General features: G+C 43.9%; 1 protein-coding gene across 2 annotated transcripts in view; it reads right to left on the bottom strand.

Annotated features, from left to right (window-relative positions):
- itga11a (integrin, alpha 11a) overlaps positions 1 to 10,988 on the bottom strand; it is a 33,680-nt gene extending 22,692 nt beyond the window's left edge. For both annotated transcript variants that reach the window (XM_078085655.1, XM_040197088.2), the window contains exons 1-2: positions 10,830 to 10,988; positions 4,369 to 4,483 (exon numbers count right to left, since the gene is read on the bottom strand). In XM_078085655.1, the coding sequence (XP_077941781.1) occupies positions 4,369 to 4,483; positions 10,830 to 10,878 (164 nt within the window). In that variant the 5' untranslated portion in view covers positions 10,879 to 10,988. The remainder of the gene's footprint in view (positions 1 to 4,368; positions 4,484 to 10,829) is intronic.
- Positions 10,989 to 21,763: the final 10,775 nt, after the last annotated feature.

Raw genomic sequence — 21,763 nt, 5'->3', positions numbered from 1 at the left:
AACAGCGATCCTATTTTCATAGCTATTAATATCACTATTACGACCTCGGTTATTGCTGTCTGTTGGCAGGAGGAGACACGGGTTCGGGTGGGGATACAGCTACCTTGATGAAAGGGGACCATTGTTGGCCTTCCTTGGACGCCGGCCTCCGGACCTCCTGAATTTCACCAGGAGCTGTTCGATCAATCACCTTCCTCATTACGGTCGAGCGCTGGCCTCAGCGCATCGCCGCTGCAGGACCGGTAATGACACCCGAAAGAAATAATACAGGATTTGGGGGTTTTGAGAAAGCGCCATCCCCAAGCACAGGCTGTCATTAATGCGGTAATGTTTTTCGTACTTGGAAGGGAGAGATGTAGGGAGAGACCACATGCCTGCCCCAAACATGAGCGCCCCACTCCGATGTCCGGACGCGGCGCTTGCTCATCACATTCCGTCTGTTTGCGTTAACGGGGAATATGTTCTTACGCTCATGTTGCCTTATAATTCGGAGGAATTCTCACGATCTCATAACCCTCTTTCGCGAACACGCACATGGCGTCTCTAGTTCTCTCGAGCGCATTGACCAGGCGGTGAAAGGGAGACTTCTAAGGAAGCTTATCGCTTCAATCTATTGTCAAACACTGAGCTGTGCACGTCTCAATCTGTCGGTCGGTTGGTCCGTCACTTTCCTCCGGAGTGACATGTGTCAAAAGCTTTAAGATGGATTGGATTGGGTGACATTTATACAGACAATTATGGTCCCCACGGGATCAACCCCGCTGAGACACTAAGCTAAGATGGTTAATGTAGTAAATATTACCTCCTAAAAGTCTGTTGAAATAGTCATTTTGATTATATTGTGCCTGATTCAACGTCGGGGGAATAAAGTCCTATCTGTGCTACATTCATTGAATAAAGATTTACTTTAACGATGTAAATCATTTTAAACCCACTGACGTGGGCACATGACCTTGGATGTTGAGTCTAAAACCAAATTCAATAGATTGAATTTTGTTTTCCCACCAAGCTCAGTAGGAGCCAAAATGATTTTCTTTGCACCTCTGCAAACAAGCCACATAAAGGGGAACCGCATTTAAGGACGGAGCTGACAGACATCACAGACTCCCTGTAGTTCTTTGCGGTGTGCAACTCGAAGCTGAGCTAAAGAGTAAAGGTCAGGTCTCCGTTGAGGATACCTGCTAGAACCGTAGAAAAATAAACAGTGGAAATGGAAAAGGGGGGGGGGGGGGGGGGCTCAAGTATGCAGGTCTGTGTCTCCCATCAGGTTTAAACACCCGAGCTCTGAAGGTGAAGTGGCCTCTTCTCAGCTCCCCAAAGAGGGTCCGCTGTGGCGGAGCGTTTAAAGCCCCGTGATGCTGAGTAGACACGTGAGGAAATGACACATTCCTGACATTGTGACCTTTCCTCAGCTTGGTAGCTCCACGAGCACTGATGGACAAAAACTGTTAACAGACCTGACGAAGATGTCTTAGATTCTGGATGCAGTATTAAGCCTGATTAAACACCACGTTTTCTTTCTATACCTCTCAAACACCTCATTTGGAATTAAAAACTGGAATTAACTAACACTATTTCCTTAATTGGGTCCTTAAAGAAACGGATCTTTCTCTTATTTCGGGTATTAAATGTATTTCTTTTTTTTCTACAGTCACTTTCCAGCAGTGATCCTGTTTCTATACAAATACGGAACTGAGGGATTTGAAAAGTCAGACTGGAAAATTTGACATCTCCGCAGTCCCACACGGATGCTCACAGGGAACATCAGGGGTCGCAACGATTTAAATGATCTCCAAAGCTCAGGTGATGTGGAACTACTTGAGGAGGAAGTGGTTAGAAAGTAGAAAAGAAGAACTGTCCACGGACAATGCAGACTGTGAGTCACTTGAATAAATAAGCATTCGCTGATAGAATGAATACAAAGATCCTTTTAACACTTGTTTTTTCACATCTCAGACCCGGCAACATTCCAGAGTCCAGATGAGAACCGTCAGAACCAATCACTCACACTCACACACACACACACACACACACACACACACACACACACACACACACACAAATATACCGCAAAGCTTGGCTTTGTAAATGCAGCTGTGTGGTCAAATATCCACACCTACGCACACTGCTGCTCGGACTAAACTGTCTCTGAGAAACTTAACTCCAGTGGATCAGTGAGACTTCTGACGAGTAGGTTGAGTTTTAATTTCCTCAACGACGCTTCTAAACAGTGGAATCGTGGAAAGGAGACGTTGACCAAAATGTTTTATTTCCTTGCATCAAGTAGAAGACCTCCCACCATATCAGTGATCTTCCACACTGTGAAATATGTTGCCTATGAATAAAGATATAAAAACACTTTCATTCCAGATGTATGAAGACTCCCTGAGCTCCTTTAATGCTCCTGTGACTCTTCCCCTGCAAGTGCTCTCAGCTCGTCCTCGGGAACGTCTCTGGTGACCTACATTCCACAAAAACCCACCGCGATCAGACCTTTTTTTTTTTTATTTCTGGTTGCCGTGGGAGGCTCTGACGTTTGCTCTGAATGCTAAAGTGGAAACTGGATTTAACGGCGTAATCCAGTCTCTTGCTGACATGGTGCAAAGGACGACTTTGACATCGGTTAGCTGGCAGCTCTGGCTAGTTTGTCACCTCACTCTCCAAGCTTAACCATGCGCGTGCTGTCTTACTGCGTGTGGCTCCTACATGAGATGTACGTAATAACCTGTATCACAATGCGGCTACACAGACATCAGTAGAAGTATCAATTCATTGTTTGTTTTTTTCTTTTTTGTCACCGTGTTTGTGGATAATAATAAAGAGACCGGGCATCATTGCATTCGCAAGCTTTACGGCAAACAGAATCAAAGAATCATCTGAAGGCTTTTCATTAAAACCCTGTTAAGTCTATTGCACAATGAGCTGGATGGAATTATCCCTTGCAATAGCATTATTAAAAACTGTGGCCACATTATTGGGAATAATTATATCAAAACCCTTAAACTTTGTAAAATAGAAAGCTCCCAATCGGCTTCTAGTTGTTTTTTTATTTGGATCTCATTAACAGACATTCTAATGTGTGATTAGATTAGATAAGGCCAAAGGATATATAATAACCGTCACGTGCATTGTGCAACTAAGCGTCCTAAGAAAGAATGAAACTAGTCATTATTTGCTTGTCGGGAAGTCTCAGGTTGTTTCAACCATTTTAACAAATGAAGCTCAGGCGAAAATTGAGCCAGGAAGACCGGACAGGTTGTGCCGTCCCCTGGTGGCCTCCTCTCGCCCTGCGGGCGCACGGCCAGCTGATTGGGGGCGGGCGGGGTCGGGTAGCACCCGCCAACCAGACGCGGGCGCCGTTACCAGAATTCCAATTGCATCGGTGCTGGCAAGCGTGAAAAACGGTTCTCCTCTCTCTTGCTGTCAGTTGTCATTTCAGCACGCGCCAAAGGCGACCCGCCCCCACCCGACAACCCCACCCGCCACCTCCAATCTACAGCAGAACCTGGCATATCAGGAGATTGGAGCAACTTATTCTCTACCACCACCAGTGTCTGGACTCCCACAGGGGGGGAAATGCCTCATCTCGGCATCCCGGCCCCTGGTCTATCCTGCGGCAGGATGGAGTCCGAGCCCCAAACAATATTGCACTATGAATATTTGTGCCTGTTATAATAAAGCATTGTTCAAATTTCAACTACTCTCCGGATTGAAATGGCCTTACGGTATAATTTTTCTGGGAAAGGCAGTCTGGAAGCCATCAGAGAGAGAAAAACAGACCTATAAATATATATATACAAACCAAACTAATGATTTACGTATACACACAGAAGCGCAGCTGGATTTGCCATGACACTAGCACAATGTTTGCTACCAGAGACTGATTTTGGCCGCGACCCGGTGCCAATCGGCCTAATGATAGTGTGCCTCGGGAGTCAGTTTGTGCTATGAGGTAACATGATGAATGAGAGGCATCCAGTTTAGTATATAGTTTGTTCTGCAAGCACAGATTAATAGGAGGAAAGTTTTGCACACATCGCACATGAGGTACACTATCTTTCTGGGGAAAAAAGGTTTCACTGCCAAGTCACAGAGTCAGTTGGCACTAACGTCTTGTCTTTCCTGTTTTACAATGCGCTTCATCTCTTAATCGTAGCCGTAAATGGCAAAAAACTAATTCTTGACGTTTTATAAAAGCTGAAAATATGCATCCTAATTATACAAATCTGTGTAATAATTGATAAATGTTTGAATGTATAGTATCAATATAGCTGTCCAAAAATCAATGGATGAATAAATAAACAAGGTCAAACTTGGGGGGACAACAGCTTGCATTGCAGAGATGTGTAAATCATATCAGCCACTCACCACTTCTCTCCTCCAGCAGCAATGTGCTGCTGAACAGTGTATCCAAACTGGGCTTGTTTGGGGCCTTTGATGATCCTGAAGTTCTTTGTGTCGATATTGAAGCAGTCATGGAAGCCTTGAAATAGACAAAGACATTTTTAATCAGGAGATGCCTTCAATGGCCCGATATCACCCAGTTCTATAGCATTGGTTTAATCTATCCAAAGCATGTAGTATTAAGTGGCCCTTGGTGATAGATCAGCTTCATGTCTGTGATGGAAAAAACATTTATATTAACACTGATTAGACCTCAACATCTGGCCAAAGTGTAACAAACCGCTCAGTCATCATTAAAATAATCTTTACCCGGTCTCTCGTGTCTCAGGTCTAAATATAGACTTTCCTCATCAAGGAAAGCAATACTAATCTTACAGGTGTTGCAGAGCAGTTGAGCCGTCTTTGGCATCCTTCTATCGGATACACTATCAGCAGATCCAGAGGGATTAGCGTAGCTTCAACGTGAACCCAATGTTTTTCTGCCATAAGAAGTTTTCTGACATAAAACATATCATAGGCCTGAATCTCTCGCAAGAAAGATGGAAAAACCTCTGATTTACATTTCAGAGGTGAAGCTGCTGACGAGGCTAAATATTAATAAATATGATAAAATATTCCCCAAAAAACTGCACCATCAGTGCCTAATATGTTGAAAATGCCCCGTGCCTTTTGCTGAGCCACGTCCACCACTTTACCTTCTGCAAACCAGGTAGGTCTTTATTTACTGTGACAACAGGGGCAATAATAAGATTGGTAATTGCAGTGATATTCCCGACTAAGAGGGTAAAAAGTTAAAGCTGCTGTTGGACCCCATCAAAGCCAAATCTGTTTTCCAGATCAAGTACTTCAATTTCTCTCACATCTTTTGATAGCTTACCAGGTGGCAGAGAAAGAGCAGCGAACAGTCTGTTTTCAATTAGAAAACCAATCTCAGAAGGTATTTTCTTTTCAGATGTTGCCTGTCACCAAGTTACCCAGTACGGCTCATTAACTGTGTGTCAGGGTGTTATTGGGCTTCTACATTTCCATCAAAGGAGGAGGACTCGGAGGTGATGAGGTTTGCATTCTGGCGCAAGGGGGGAATGGAAAACGACGTAACCGTCTACCACTCTGACTTCCTCCTTCAATCCATCTCCCTCCCTTCATCTGTCTTCCACTTAATCCCCTGCTGATTTCTGTCCCACCAGTTGCCAGACGTGTGGCGGGTGTACGTGTTGACCAGTGCTGCCCCGTTGACGTGTCAGCTACTGTGTGGTCGAGGATCACGTGGACCTTTACACAAGGGCTCGCTGATACCCGAAACACCCAAATGTACGAACTTAGCTCGGGAGCTTTATTCACTTCAGAGCAAAACGAAAATGCACGTTGAAAGTAAAGTGAGAGGGCAAGTTAAGCGGAATAAGGCGCTCTCTCACACGCATGAAGCCGCACACAGGCCCCTTCTTTGAACTCCGCCGACGTCTGGTCTGCACACTGCGGGGGCTTATTCAATCCCTCGCGCCTCACGCTAAACGACCCCACTCCCCGCTCACCCTCCGCCGCCTCGGAGGCCCCGGGGGTCACGTCGAGTAAAGTCGTGAGAGAGCGCCGTTAAACGTAAACAGCCAGGTGAAGGGAGCGCTCAACAAAGATGGAAAACCTGTAAAAGTCAAATTAACCGTCGGCAGAGGACAGCTGAGGTCAAATTCAAGATGGCTGAGCGAGCGGTTCTCTCGATGTCATTCAAAAGAGAACATCTTCATTATTTTTTCATTGCCAGTTATGAAGCCGACTTGACGCACCTAATGAGCCACAGGTATGCCGTTTTGCAGGATAGAATGTTCCATAAAATAAACATTAATGAAAGATAATCCAGCTATTACTTAAATTTATGGAGAGGAAAACAGTTTGAGTCTCTTAATATAATTACTGTAGAATTTTTGTTTGCCAGTACCCCTGTTAATTGTGAGTAAAGCATCTGTTTTCACTTGTATCACAGTTTTTCTCATCTTTATTGCCAAGATAAATGGAGGAACCCACGTTACCCACATTACATCACAGATGAAGTGAAGGACTCGCTGTCTTCTCAGACGTGACAATGTGCACCAGTCTGCCATTAAGCCAGCTACTGCTTTTAACCCGCCTCAGAGGAGCCGCTGGATATAAACACATCTTTGGCTTTCTAATGAAATCTAAATTAAACACTTCGATAGATGAAGTCGTGTGGTTGTTTTTCTTGCCAGTTCATTGTCAATGTGTTGGTTTGGAGCCGAAAAAGCCTATTGTGTAACAGGTTGTGGTTTGGCTCCATGCAACGAGATTTAGCATTGGAGGCTTCTTAAGATGCCTGTTTGCTTCAAAGGAATCTTTATTCATTCTATCGACATTTTGTGAGCGTTTTTCAATAAGGGAGAAATCATAAACACTTCACCGCATCAATTTGTGCCAGCCGAGATAAATTTGCATCAGATCACATTTTTCCATGGAAGTGATGCAAAATTAGTATATATAATGTGTAAAATGGGACCACTGGCCACTTCCTATCCACCTGCATACGGACCACAGAGCAAAGCACTTTGCTCTCAACCATCTCAACTGTCCACCAAAATGTTAATACCTCACAAAGTATCCGGTCTCAGACAATGTCAGCCTCTCGTCTGATGATTACTAATGTTAGATTCCTTTTTTTCTAGATCTATAACAGGCCTTTGATATTTGTTTTTCACAATTTGAGCAGCTCTGTTCCTCCAACAGAAATGTGAACTTTTCTTTGTCTCTTTGATTTTGAACATTTCATCGGGTTGTCCATACAAATAGTAAACAAAATATCTACTTCCACTGTTCTTCCGTATCTGTGAGACAGTTTTAAAAACACGATTCTACCACAGGAATGAACGTGCGTCATTCATTTCTGCAGTATATCACACTTTGATTGGCGCAACTATAGACTATGTGTTCTGCTACATGAAAACCTCCATTAAAATAAATGGCCATCGCTGCCATGCAGACTCGTGTAAATATTGACACATTCTCCACATTGCTCATTTCCTGTTGTATGAAGGGCTCACATGTTCAGCTGGTGTTTGATCCAGACCGCACACATCCGCCTGAACTTTCTGTTTATGGAGACACATACAAGGCGTGAGTGGAGATAGATTGTTTGGAACAGACAGGTGGGTGAAAATAAATACAAATCAGTAGGTAACTCTTGCGCTGCGGCATAAATCATTTCGTGGATGACAGTCAGAGGGTTCGCATCCTTTTGAAGTCCATCTTTGTTCAATGTTCAAACAGTTCTGGTAGCAGAATCAATCCTTGGATGACGTTTAATCTTTTTAAATAAATGTCCCAACATGAAATCACAGAGAGGCTGAAGTCTGACCAAGAAATGAGAAGGTGCTTTTGGAAAGTGTCAGGGCGAAAGCTTGAGAACGGACGTGATCCACTTTCCATTTCGGGCTTCTAATGTAGCGGAGTAATTTTTTCATTCACGGCAATATCAGCGGCTTCCAACGCGAGGTCACAGAGTCTCGCTGGGTTTCATGCGCCCACACAAACAAACCTCAGGCCGGTGTGGCTGCGGCGCGACCCGTATTAGTCCGCTTCTGCCTCTGGCCCAACACCAGGCTGCAGGAGCTCCACCACAGACACCGCGGTCATGCTCTTATCGGACAGCCACGGTGCCGACGTTTCACAGGTTGGCATGGTGTGGACTTATGAAATGACACGGTGCACTACGGTGACGCTGCGTCACTGCATCGGCTTGAGAACGCCACATTAAATCCGTCTGAAAAGCGGCCGAGTGTACTGTTTTTTCTATTGATCCATTCCATTCTACAATGATTTCCTCTGGAAAGATATTTCGCGCCTGACGATTTTGGCACCTCACATCACATCCGCCATGACGCCAATGTAAATACCCCAGGATGCACGGGGTATAAAACCAGATGTTCCCAATACACAGCAGCCAACTGGGCACTGGTTAACGATCCGTTGACCCTTTGAGCCCCGCCGCCCCCCCCCGGGGATACAAATAAAGTCTCTGGGGCACTGCAATATGAGATGTGCACCGGCAGCTGTCACACACGACCGCATGACAGCAATGAGGAGGACATGAGTAGAGAATTAGCAAGCGTCACAGAAATAACACGACGAACATCGACCAGCTGAAACACTAAAACAACAGACCATAGAAGTGGCAGAACTGCTGCTACTGATTAACGAGTACATATTTTTGCGACAGTAATTCAATTTCTTTGGGTAGTAGAGGTAAAGCGCTTATCTGGGATTGCAGGAGGCTTCGTCATCGAGGTTTCATTTGTGTAAAAAAAATACCCATTCAATTAGGACATTTTAATTAAATGTCTATTAAAATAATTCAGAACACCTTCGACAAAGATTAAGTCAAGAGTTTGAAAAACTAATCAAGCTTTTGTGTTTTCAGAGGAACACATGAAAAAAAAGATAACTCCTTATTAGACTTGAGAGGTATTTTGGCGGCTGGTTCTGTGTTGTGCACATTTACACTGTGGTTCAGTCCCACTACCACCAAGAACCACATTCACTGCAGCAACAGCCTTCTTCTTTAGTCTTCCAAGACAAACCGAATGCTCCAAACAACTTAGATTTATGTCTAAGCGGTTAAGCCCTCTGGCGGCCGAAGGATGATTCGTGTCTTCGGTGAATAGCAAAGCAGGAGGCTGGGTGACATCATTACTGAGCCACAACGTCTGCGCAGGGAAGACGTCATGAAGGTTGACTCTATCGACAACACTTTGGACAAACTGAAAATAACCGATAATTCCCTCACAACTAATCTGATGACAACTGACTTACAAAGCAATCCTTCCCTCGCCCGAACCAAACCCAACCCAAACTTTACCATTACATCGTCCTAGCATGAAACTACGGTTTGCAACCATTGATGGAATAACAGATACGTTTGATCATCCGATTGGAAAACACCTATAATGTGTCCACCTATAGGGAAACCAACAAGGTATTTAGTCAATATCCGAGGACTTCTCAGCAAATAATCATCCTCCACCTGCCCAGCATGGAGCTGCACCGGAGAAGACAACGGAGCAGCTAAACAGCCTTTTACAGATTTTACAAATCTAGAATAAATATTTAAAATACAATTTTTAATTCCAGTGTTGCTTCATGTTAGCCATTGCGACTGTGTGGAGCGATTTTATGTAATGTCTGAATGTCTGTCAGATAATTGATCTGATCTCCAGTGGCCAAAAACTGTAAATGCAGCTAAATTAAGGTGGCTTTAAGGTGGGTGACGTTCAGGCAGATTCCTCCTCTGGCTTCAGTTAACTCAGTGGTGGAACAGAGCTGAGCACGGCTCATACAGCCTCCTGAACGATGTGTAATTGCTACCATGCAACCAGAGGTTTGACCGTGAAAATAAAGCGCAAAGACTTTTTAGTATGTCAGTAATTGATTAGCATTGTCATTTTCAGTGCGCTCTTCACCTTCTGCATCGATATGGAAGTCATGCTGCACACCCTTCACCACGGCTTCATCATCCTGCGGAGTGACAAATGTGGAGGTCCAGTAAAATGAGTATACATTAAAAAATGAACTCTTAGCGGGTCTTATGAGGACAAATCGGGAATGTATTCCAGAAAGAGAATGTTCTATCAGGGGAAAAAATGCTGCATCTTTACGTCAAACAGCAGTTTCTTGAGGCTGTTTAGACGTGTCCTCCGTATGAGACGGAACCAACTCAAAATGACCTGGATGGGATCATTGACCCATAGGTTCAAGGATTCCACAAACACCAGACAAAAATGCATGGGGCTGCCAAACATCTCCCACCACAGCGAGAGCATCAAGTCTTTCTCTACAGACTCCATCTACGAGGTCGCTGGGGCGTCATTAATGATTTATCCCCCTCTTATTGTCTAAATGTGTCACTGGTATTTTCATTGGTAATTGACCAATGTTCTGGCTGAGCACCAACAACGCTGCAACTCAGTCGCTGGCAACTTCAAAGACACCATCAACTTTCATTTGAGAGAACAAGCCTGCCTCCAAAGAGCCACATAGCACCTCTGTGGACCCGTGGGGGCCGAAAAAGCCTTCTGTAAAGCCACTGAGCTCTGCTCTTACCGTGACCCTGAGGTCAAGATGCCAGGTGATGATGTCATTCGCACAGGCGGCTATTCACTCACAGAAGATATTCGGATATCACTGTTCCTTCGAGAGCAGAATATATGTGCACATAAAAACCCTTTAAAAAGCAACAGTCTCAAAGTTTCCAGTTACTGTTGGAATAGGTCAAAGCATAACCAACAATTAGAGAGCCATTATTAAACTGCAAAGAGGTACAGAGGGTCTGATTCCCACACCAGCACATAAGGGATGCATTCAGTGAGCACACTGTTAAAAAACACACGCACCCACCCACACGCACACATGCTCGTTTCACTCACCTATCATCTGGCTGCAGATCCAGAGCAGCAGGAAGCAGAAGTACTCCATATGTTTGCCGGAGCAAGGAGACCAAGTGGTGGGCACGGTTACAGTTCCCACTGTGATTGACTCAGAGTCTAAGTTAAAGTGCTGCCTGTATCTTGGGGAGGTAGGAGGAGACTGTGGAAGGAGAAGAAGGAGGTCCACTGTGACACCGCAGGGAGGAGAACTGAGAGTCTCTCATGAACTCAACTCAGTTGGACTGGGTCAATACTCCCCAGAGGCTCATCCTTTAGGTAGCGATCTTTGTGCGGTGTGCTCTTCCGTCGGGGGGAAAAGTAACGACGTTTATTCGAGCACTGCACCACAACCTGGACGTGCTTGTATTTTACTTGAGCTTTTACATTTCATGCTTATTTCTACTTCAACTATCTCACATTGGCACCGCGTTAAAAATCTGCACACCTTGATTGCTGTAACTTTCCTAACAAACCCAAAGCATCTTCTTACAGACAGCAGCCATGTATCACGCATGCCGTCATCGTGGCACGACCACAAACAAACCGATGTTTTAACAGTGGAACACAAATGAGGGGTTTGTAGGTTACCTCATACCCGTGCAGCTGAACCAGGCCTAGAGTTTATAATGATCTCCTTTATGGAAAAATGTTTATCTACGTTAGCTATCCAATTTGTGGTTACCTTACAGATCTCCGATTCAATACTTTATGCACATTTTTCTAAACCCTGGCCTTATAACATGTATAATTAAAAAACTACCAGGTCGATGTGAAACCTCATTGCAGAAGCCAAGAAGTGAGGCGTGCAGGGAGGATTGAATGGAGGGTTTAGGGAGAAGAAATGAGTACTGTAGGAAATAGGTGTCCTGTACACCTCTCAGCGCGTGCAGTATCCGGAGCAGACAAGCGGTCAAACAGCCAATTTGTGTCTGTGAAAGTCATCATGGAGATAGAACCACGTCACACGTCCATATCCGATATCCATCCTGAGTGGCTGTCCACCTGGAAATCCTTCAGACCGATGAACACACGTCTTTGGCTCCAACAGACACTTCCTCTCGGTTTGCAATGACAGCCCTCGTTTCTTCCCCCTTTTTAATACGGACCGACCACAGATCACACAAATCAAGTCGAGGTTTGCGCTTGCAAAACACAGGAAAAATGCCTCAGGAAAAACAAAAGGAATCGAGACTTGCTTTCATCAAGGACGCTTAAAAGCTCATTGTCTTCTTTGACACTCCGACCATGTTGACTGGTGGCCCCGTTTCACTTTAAAGTCAAGGAATGAAGCCGATTACTTACTGCTGGTAACTGGCAATTTCCACATAGTGCGGCGGATGTAAATGTCAACGGTCAGGGTTCTTTAAATGAGTTACTGCAGTCGTTGCGTGAAAGTAAGTGATACTCGATGGTTGGAAACATTACAAATGTCTGCATTTCATCCTGATGACTTTACCATGAAATCGTCAGCGTGCACTTACGTTGTGTTCTCTGCAGACTCTGTGTTATCAAGCAAAAGCAATTCAAAAGGATTTACAAAATCAGACACAAATAGTGTTTTGCTCGTGCAAGACGATGCAACAGAATGAAACATTCCCAAACTGGAGGGGAAGTTAAGAAGTTTGGAACCGGGGTTTGGAAACTTGCTCACGAACATGGGAGGTTTCATAACAAGGATTGCTGTCTACAGTAAAGTGGGTACAAACTCAACGCTTTAGAATACCCCACTGGCTGCTTGAGACAAACCTACAATTACGATCCTGCTCTCTGAATGGAGGCAGTGTGCTGCTGCACTGACGGTCTCAGGTTCTATTTGTCAGTTTTTCACCACCAATTGCTCTCGATAATCTGCTTCTAACCTTGATACGTCATGTAGATATTTAGAGTCAAGGGGAACCAGAGGTGATCCAAACACGTGTGAAAAATTGGGCTTTTAAAATGCAGCCTGGAGTGAACAGGAGCTGCGCTTGCCTCACCTTCTCAGGGTCCTCTCCAACACCAGACCACAACTGCGAGCAATTACCTCCAACACCCTCGGATTGTCTGTCTGTGTGCGATATATGCAGTGTCCCCGCAGGCAGGAACGGGAGCTTCAGCCACACGCGAGAGAAGTCCTACGAGATTAAACATGAAGAGGCAAATAGCCAACCCACATCAAGAGATCAGAACAATGTGCGTGACTCATGTTGAGACCCTTCATAAGGTTGTCACGTTTGAGACCCCCGCGCCTGGTCTCACAGGCAACGCTTCTTTGCCTCTTGAGGCCGCGTTGAGCTCAACAGCCGGGACGGCTGATGCAGGCTTTTGGATTTAAAGTCAAGCCAATTTCCAAAGCTGTATTTTGAAATCTGACTTTTTCCAGTTTGATCCAGTTCTTTTGACATTTTTCGTTCATGACATCTGCATTACATGTTGACACGTCGGGACAGAAAATGTTTCACCCTTTATTCTTTCTAATTCAATTTCTTCAAGTTGCATTACTTCATTAATTTATGACGACTAGAAGGTGAGCCTCCACCATGTTCAGAAAGTGGCGTCTCTATGCCCAAAGTCCCATATCCTGTCAGTCCTCCGACTGCCTCGTGTATTTCTTGGAAGTCGTTCTTAAAACATTCAACAGTTCATGAGGCTTATTACCCGTGGAGATGCTACTTTCCACAAATCACAGCCAAGTAAGGCAAGGGCAGGATGAAACAATGAATGGTTTTTAAAGCAATAGAGCACACACTCACGGTCCCCCAAGGAGCTTTCTGAAAACATGCTGCTGTTCCAGGCCCCGTCCCGTCGGCAGGGAGAGATTACTGCACAGTTCCGAGTTGCCCTGCTGAAAGCATTAACCTGGAGGAAGGGTCGGTAGGTCATCGTCGGGGAGCTCTCGGTCCGGCACCGTGTGCTGCAGAATACGGGGACATGATGTTTTGTTTCACCAAACGTATGACACCGAAGCCTTGAGTGATGGAATGCCGGCCAAGAGGGATTCAGTGGTGTTTCAGGCTGCCATGCAGAAAGCCTTCACTTTACAGAATGCAGCCTGTATGCTTTTTATTTTTTCTTACGGTCACGGAGTATTTTGAAAACCCTCTTTGCTGGTACCGTCTGTTGTGTGGAGGAATGTGACTTAGGAAGTTCGCTCTGTTGTAAGAAAGTGATCCGTAAACTACTACAACTAGAAATGATGCTTTAAAGAGTAAATAAACAAAGTTCTCTTTCTGTGACTGTAAATCTGACACCAGCTTTCCTTTGCTTGTTCTATCTTTGTTCTTCGGATGTTTCCTCGAAATGGCGTGTAGAATAAACAGTCTATCATACATGTAAACACCACCAGAAATCTACTGTCTGGCTTTAAGCTTCAATGACTGTCCATCTGGGAATACATAATGAATCCCACATATCACTATGTGAAAGGTACTGTGGCATTTCTGGGAACTATACATCTATGCTCCGCTTATGTTCACTTTAGGGGTAAATACGCAGCGCTGAATAGAAGACCGAGAACCAACTTTAATCATTTATTTTCCTTGCTCAAAGTGAAGATGCCCTAAAATGCTTTTTAAAAGAAAGACGAAAGTTACCAGGAACATTTAAGACAGGGCACAAATAGGTTGGCACAGTTCACAAATTTATGGCCAAATCTCCAGCATTGAGAACAGTTAAATATGATTTCTCTCCCTTTATCCCACGCTGCTGTAAATCCTTTTTATTTCCCCTGTAGGATTATCTTATTTTACAAACACTGAATCAAATTGTTCTATAAAATCTAAACAGAGGTTAGGCTTTGCCCAGCAGTTTGCAATTTCCTTCTTACTCACACACCGATGGCAGCAAGTTACCATGCAGGACACTGGCCGAACCACAGGAAAAATCTGGGGTTTAATTCCAAAGGAGTCTGTAATATCTGGACAAGAGGAAGCGGGTATTAAACGGTCAACCGTGATATTAGAGGAGTCTTCCCTCTACCTGCTGAGCCGTGGCCGCCTCACGTGGAAGACATGCTCGACTTGAGGAAGACATGAGGAATTAATGCAAAAACTTGCAGCTCTTTTCTTGCAGCAGTTTCTTTTTCTACTATACTTAAGATAATAAGAGATACTTGTATAAGACTATTTGTGAGGACCTAACAAAAATAAACCCATTAGCACGAGTCAGTATTTGTTGTACTATATAAGCTATAATGACAGATTTCTCAACCTATAACTTTCTTGCCGTCATTATTAACCAGCTACACAGTTCTCAGGGATTTAATTAATTGAATGTCGACTTATTGGACAAAACTTAATTGTTTCTTCTTGATTTGCCATTGAAAGTCTAGTGGTGTCCGAAACACAAACGTCCCCACAGCACTTATGCTGATGACAGTGTAGCTGAAGTAGAGAAGCTTTGATTGAAGTATACGGCACAGTGCTGTTAACCACACAATTCACTTCTGCGTTGTTTGCAACAATTGCAATCTCTACCCCAAAGAATAAATAATTTACTCACAATCACAGAACCGCATGGCTAGTTTAATGCCTGTGAACGGGTGTGTACTCAGAATGAATGTATTAAAGAGCCGCGTACATAGAACGGGCGACGTTAATGTTTCTGCCTGAGCTTCTGTGAGTCATTCTAACTTTTCCAGATCTCTGGCAGAGCGTCGTGCAGGTTGAGTGGTGCCAGTAGCAATAGTGGGAAATAAACGAATGTGGAAACTAAAGCTGCACGCCACAAGATGGACGACAATGGAACGCCTCGAAGCTCACACATCCAGTTTCGGGGCAAAGCCACGTCTCTCCACACCCGGCTTAAATGCAAAGCCTCGCTCCCCACATGAGATATGTTCCATGGACGCAGTAATGCGCCATAAGTCAGGTCGGTGTTCTTTTCACTAGACTGCTCACGCATAATTGATACGAGATAGTCCTGAGTGTGAGACCGTCATTGACGTATCATTTACGATCAGCTCTTACACAAACCACGATTTTTAAAGTAGTGTTACTTTCCCGGACAAAATGAATTGCGGTCACACACCGCATTAAATCCAATCAAGCAACGCACAACTCAAAATGTCACAACGTCCTGTGGTCTCACATAAGCGCCTTCCTCCGTCATGTCTTCATCATGGTGGTGAGCACACACACTCTGGTTTAGTTACGTTTGCATTTAAATTCATTGAGAGACAGATGGAAAAATTGTCGAAGGGTTTTTCTCTCCTCTCGGACCTCAAAGGAAAACCAAACAGTTTCCAATTTTCTGCTTGTAATTATTTGGTTTCACCAAGCTTAGACCCAATTGACCACTCAGCTTAGACCCAATTGACCACTCAAACACCAAGTTAAGTCCGTCTCACAGACTGTTTAAATGCAATCCTTATGATAACACATCAGCGTTCGACGCAACACATCTTGCGGTGTGGTGTTTCCAAAGGAAAGTCGACATATGATGGTATTTTATGTTCTTTTACACCCCGGCAGCTACTGTTCAAATGAGGGTTTAGACCATCTGTTTATTTTCGTACCAGGCTTGGCAGTTCATTGGCTTCGTAGAAGTCAGATTCAGTTTCTTTAACTATGTTGGTATTTTTCAAATGTATTTAATTTAGCAAGCAGAAGGTGTCTACTCTAAATGGGTTATAATCCAGTTATAGTTTGTTCTGCAGATTAGGTTCAAAAGGCTTCTGCCAAGAATAGAGTGAAGGTCTCTCGGAGAGCATGAATTTATTGCTATAGCTATGTGGCAACCTCAGCATAAATGCAACCGTTACCCTGCGTTGAAAGAAACACAGTTAAAACTAGGGCTGGCAATAGATTTAGAAGTAATAAATTTTACATTTTGAAACGCATTAATCGCTTAGCCTAGCAACTATCTTACCCTAGCTGCTAGCTTAGCTTAGAAACTAGCTTAGCCTAGCATCTAGCTTAGCCTAGCAGTGCGTAAAGTGGTCCGTTTGCCACCAAACCCCCCTTCTGTTGGACACATGGAGGAATTCCTCTGCACAGTTCTCGGATGTACGTTGTGTCTTTGTCTCTTTTATTTCCAATACAAACAGCTCTCTCCATCTTCAACTACCGGCTTACTTTTTCCGATCTACGTTACCTGACAGCTTTTGCAGCTAGCGGCGGTATTATTTACGGGGTGCAATTTGTACTCCGGCACCGGACGTAAACAAAGTTGCGTTAACTGCGTTAAAATATTTAATCGCATTAATCGCACAGATTAACACGTTAATGTTGACAGCCCTCGTTAAAACATATTTCTGGACTTAAGATAAAAATGATTAGGGGACAACGATTATATCAAATACTTAATGAGTTAATAGCAGTGTATCTTTTGGGGAGTGTATTTCTAAGATATCAGTTATTGTTTACTTATGGTTCAGCAACAACTATACGGAAGGTAAAAGAGTAAATGGAGGGTATAATTATTTTGGACAAACCTACCTACTTAGGGACATTTGAACATTTGTTACACTGACGGTCACAGGATGTACCAACAACTTGAAAATAGCCCATCTACATTTTACTGAAAACCACCAAGATGTGTTGCATGTCGGTGCCCCGTTTTGACTCCACCAAACAGCTGATGTCCAGGACACATTTAGAAATACCAACTCAGACTCAACAACCCTTATTTCTCCGCCATTACCAAGGACGGCACGGTTCCAGGGAGCTGCACCGGGTCCTCGCACGCTGAGCCTCGTTCCTCTGCCAGTCTCAGGTAAAAATAGCTCCCCTGTTGATGGTGGAATCCCCGGTTCATCTACACCGTTTATGAGCACTGAGTCCATTTTGCACTTGAAGACTTTCCAAATGTTTTCCTTCTGATTTTCCCACGTTTTCATCATTTACAGTTCATCAGCCTCTCAGAGAAGTCAACGTGGATGCAAAATGTCTCTGCTTTAAAATACTCGAAGACCTGATCGACTGTAGACAATTCACTTACTACTTTTTCGTAAATTGAACATCGCCTCATTATCTTACTGTCCAATGTTATGCACCAAATTCCTTGTATGTCTAACAGATTTTGGCAAACACTCCTGATTCCTGACTGGTCTTCAAACCAGAAATAAATCACACTGCACTAAATGAATGTGGCCGTGTTGTCTCTCAGAGCTTGAAATGCTTGTCCCTGCAGATGGACTGTTAGTCTGCTGTGGTTCTGCATGTTTTTTTCTCTTTAGACTCCCGTGTGGGAGTCTCCGGACTCTCCGAACCGTTGCGCATTAATTTCTCGTCTGACTATCTAAAACAAACATAAATGCTCTAACCTCTCTGAGCTATGAGAAATGTTTGTTTCAGTCATCAACTTCAGTCAGGATCTTACATCGCGAAGATAAAAAGTCAGAATGAAGTATTCAAGAAGTAAATTGTCTGCAGTAAATGTATCACTTTTTCGCTGTTATCTGATATTTCTGTCCTGAAGGAATTGCATCTAAATTGCTTGACGTCATAATGGTTTGAGACAAATGCCCGGATTGAACAACACCGTATCACTTGTTCCATGTGGCAGGAATATGCCACCGGTTCCAGGCGGCTGCCACTAATCAGACCGCTCTAGTTTGATCACAAGCTCCATCAAAGACAATCAGGAGGGAAGTTGGAATGCAATCAGTCCCTTTTCGTTAAGATTCAAGCTCTTTGTTGAGGATACAGCTTGTCAGATACAAACAGCGTAACAGACTGGAATACGGAAAAATCAAAGAGCAGACCGAAATCAAATCCCTGCATTTTCTTTAAGACAGATTTTTGATTCCATAACAGAAAATAGCAGACAATGCATTTTCTTTGGACGTCTTTGAAGTGAAAAACAACTGTCTTGACTTTTTGACCTTCAAATGCAGACTAACATGATTCAAGAGTTGTTGTTTTGGCAGCACACTGGAACATATGCAGACAAAGGTTCAAGAGCATTCCACTGCTTTTATGATAAGCAGGGCCTGTGAGTGCTAAGCCCGGGAGTAAAAAACTTCAAGCTGGCCAACAAGCTGTGTAAGCAATGACGGGAGCCGCACTAATTGAAGAAAGAGCGTTGGACTTAACGCCGGAGTAAGAGCTAGCCTCGCCGAGGACCACACAACCACTTCCACAACTTTTGTTTGTGCTACTCAATCATCTCAGGAGAGAGAAATAACCCTCAACTGTTGTGTGTTTGTACTGATGGAGGACGGACCGTGATAACCTTTAGTCCAAGTCATGGTATCAATCAAGAAAGATGGTAATAATGGAATCTGCAAAGGTATTTTTCTCTGAAGCAATTATCACTGACTCATCAGTCATGGAGGATTATTTAAAGAGTACGTATTTTTCTCAGTTTTACGTCTTTATACTTTCTTAAGTATCAACACTTGCCTCAACACCTTTATAGCACAGGAGAGCAATAAAATGTGAGCTAGAAAGGTGTCAGGTGCCAGAGTGGTGACCTAAATGGAAACCAAACATACATGGAGTCACTTTATATTCATTGGTAGCGACAAAGCTGACCAGAGGAATATTTAAATGTGCAGTTTTTGCCAAACTGACTCATTGGGTTTAGTCAGGAATCCTCTGGGGATAATAACTTTTGAATACGTTTTCCCCTTGCTTACTGACATTTATGAAATAAAATATATGATCCTTTGAGAAAATCTGTGTGTTTTACTCCAGTATGACGTCACATGATTGGAAGGCATTTTGTATCAGAGCTCAACAAAGCACAAGTGGTGAAATTCATCTTTTTCCTGCTGTACATATTTTTAAAAGAAGTTGAGTCCTGTGTTTCCACTATTTTTCCCCCTGTATTTTAGGTCCATCTGATTGCAAAGGTCTGCTTAACTGCATCCACATGTTACGCCTTTATGGTGCTGTCCTTGACTTAATGTGAGTGTGTTGTTGGGTTGTTTTCCAGTCTCTGCGTGTGGTGAATGTGTGCGAGGGAAGGAGGGGGGGGGCAAATATGTTGTGACGAAGGGACGGGGATGAAGAAAGAATGTATTCTTGTCTCTGGTTACTCAACTTGGATCTTTTTCCAAAAAGATGAGCGACAAAAATCCCTCTAAATTACCGATTTATCTCCCTCTTGCAACGTAATTATATTATCTGACGCCTTTATACATTTTGAATACCATGACAAGGTTACCAACGTTATATAAAGCAGTAGCAGTGTGTTTTTAAATGAATTATAACATATAAAACGCCTCAAGTTCAAAAACATCTGTCTTTGACCTTGACATGAATCACAGTCTGAGGGTTTGGGAGGGAAAGGGACCCTTTCCCATCACAGGACTCCATAAATCTGCCCATATAACCGGCAGGTGAAACAATAGAGCGAAGGAGAGGCTCCAGCAAGGGAAACGGAGCTGGAGAGGAAGAATAAAAAAATTGTGGAAAATGACCTAAAAGAGTGCGTTAAGCAAATAACCTGTGGAATTGTCTGGTCATGGTTGAGCTATGCGTCTGCTACACGTACAGGGGAACTCTGACCAGGACTCTGACGTGTGATTAGAACCTCAACCACTCCGGCTTGCTTCCTTTTGCTCTCAACCTGGGCTTTGCTTGCCCGTTTCCATTTCACTCTCACTTGCCTCCTGCCCTTTTTTCCTTCTCCTTCTGCTTCTTCTTCACTTTGCTTCACGTAGAGGAAGTGGTCTGTGTGCAGATTGTGGCTGGAACACAGTGCCGTGCACCAGGGACGCAGAAACCTGAGCCCGTGTGCATTAAATGTTCCACTAGAGCAACAATTTCTGAGGGGAAATCATGCGTTTGACCGGTGTTAAAGGCTCCGAGGGGGGCATTGTGGGGGGGCGGGGGGGAGCTCAGTCAGGGTAGGAAGGAGAGGGCGAGCTGAGGGGTATTTATGGGGGGAACCAGGACTCTGAATAGAACTGGGCCGCTCTGGTTGAGTTCAGCTGTTTGAATGCATGTCAATAATATCTGGATTTAAATATGGTCAAATACCTTTTGTCGCATATCGCCTTCTTCGTTCTCCTCCATCATTCTTATTCGTATCTCTTTGCTATCAGCCCGCCAGCAAAACTACACATAAATACACACATCAGTTAAAGAGCAGAAGAGTACGTGTGCATGCATGTGTGTGAATCACAGCACCACCTGAGGACAGGCTTCAATCCAAAGGCTCAGAGGAGGGGGAGGCTGCTTGTAGAAGAGCTGTTGTGACCCTTATTACCAGTTTACCAGCGAATCAACAGATTTGTAACGAGGGCTTCGCAAAAAGCAACATTTCAAAGAACATTGTCATTCTTTAAACAGTAAAATCAAGCCCCTGCATTGTTCCATCCTGTGATTTAAGAGCAGTGTGCAGTTTATGGGCAACGCCTGGGGGGGCAGTATGGGGGTCTGTTGCTCAAAAGCACCTCAGCAGTGCCCAGGAGAAAGACTTCCACACGCGGCCGTCGTGTTTTCTTAGAGTCTGCATGTTGGAGACCTGTAAGTCAGCTTCACCTCAAGCATAAAATTGCTTTTACATTGCTGTTGTTAAATTGCCGATGCAAGCAGCCTTCAGTCTGCAGGATTAGTCAGCGCGTTGACTGTTCCTATGATGTGGGTTCAGAGCAGTGAGTCCGCTGAAGGGCCACAGCAAAGGGACGTATTTGATGTCGATGATTTATTAGTCTGTTGAACAATGGATGAAGACACCAAATTCCGTCTGCTGAGCAGACTTATGACACATTGAATTTGTTAAGGTTTCGGACTTCTGGCTTAAATCCCTAACAAATTACAGAATAACATCGCCGTTGGAGACGAATCATGATGGATTCCATCATGCTGTTTAAGAGCACATTAAGCAAAACATCCAAACAGAGGTGGCCTATCGATTAAAACTATATTAGCACTTGAATACATCATTCCATACATTGCAAGTGAGTGTGAAGAGGCTCCAGACTGCTGTGAAGTGCATAATTTACATTAAATGAGGAAGTGTAAAGTAAATCTCTCTTTTTTTAGACAACATTCACATTCAAA

This window comes from Gasterosteus aculeatus, chromosome 12 (assembly GCF_964276395.1).
Source record: "Gasterosteus aculeatus chromosome 12, fGasAcu3.hap1.1, whole genome shotgun sequence".
Classification (NCBI taxonomy): domain Eukaryota; kingdom Metazoa; phylum Chordata; class Actinopteri; order Perciformes; family Gasterosteidae; genus Gasterosteus; species Gasterosteus aculeatus.
The sequence above is the reverse complement of the archived record's forward strand: the minus strand, read 5'-3'. Positions and strand labels throughout refer to the sequence as shown.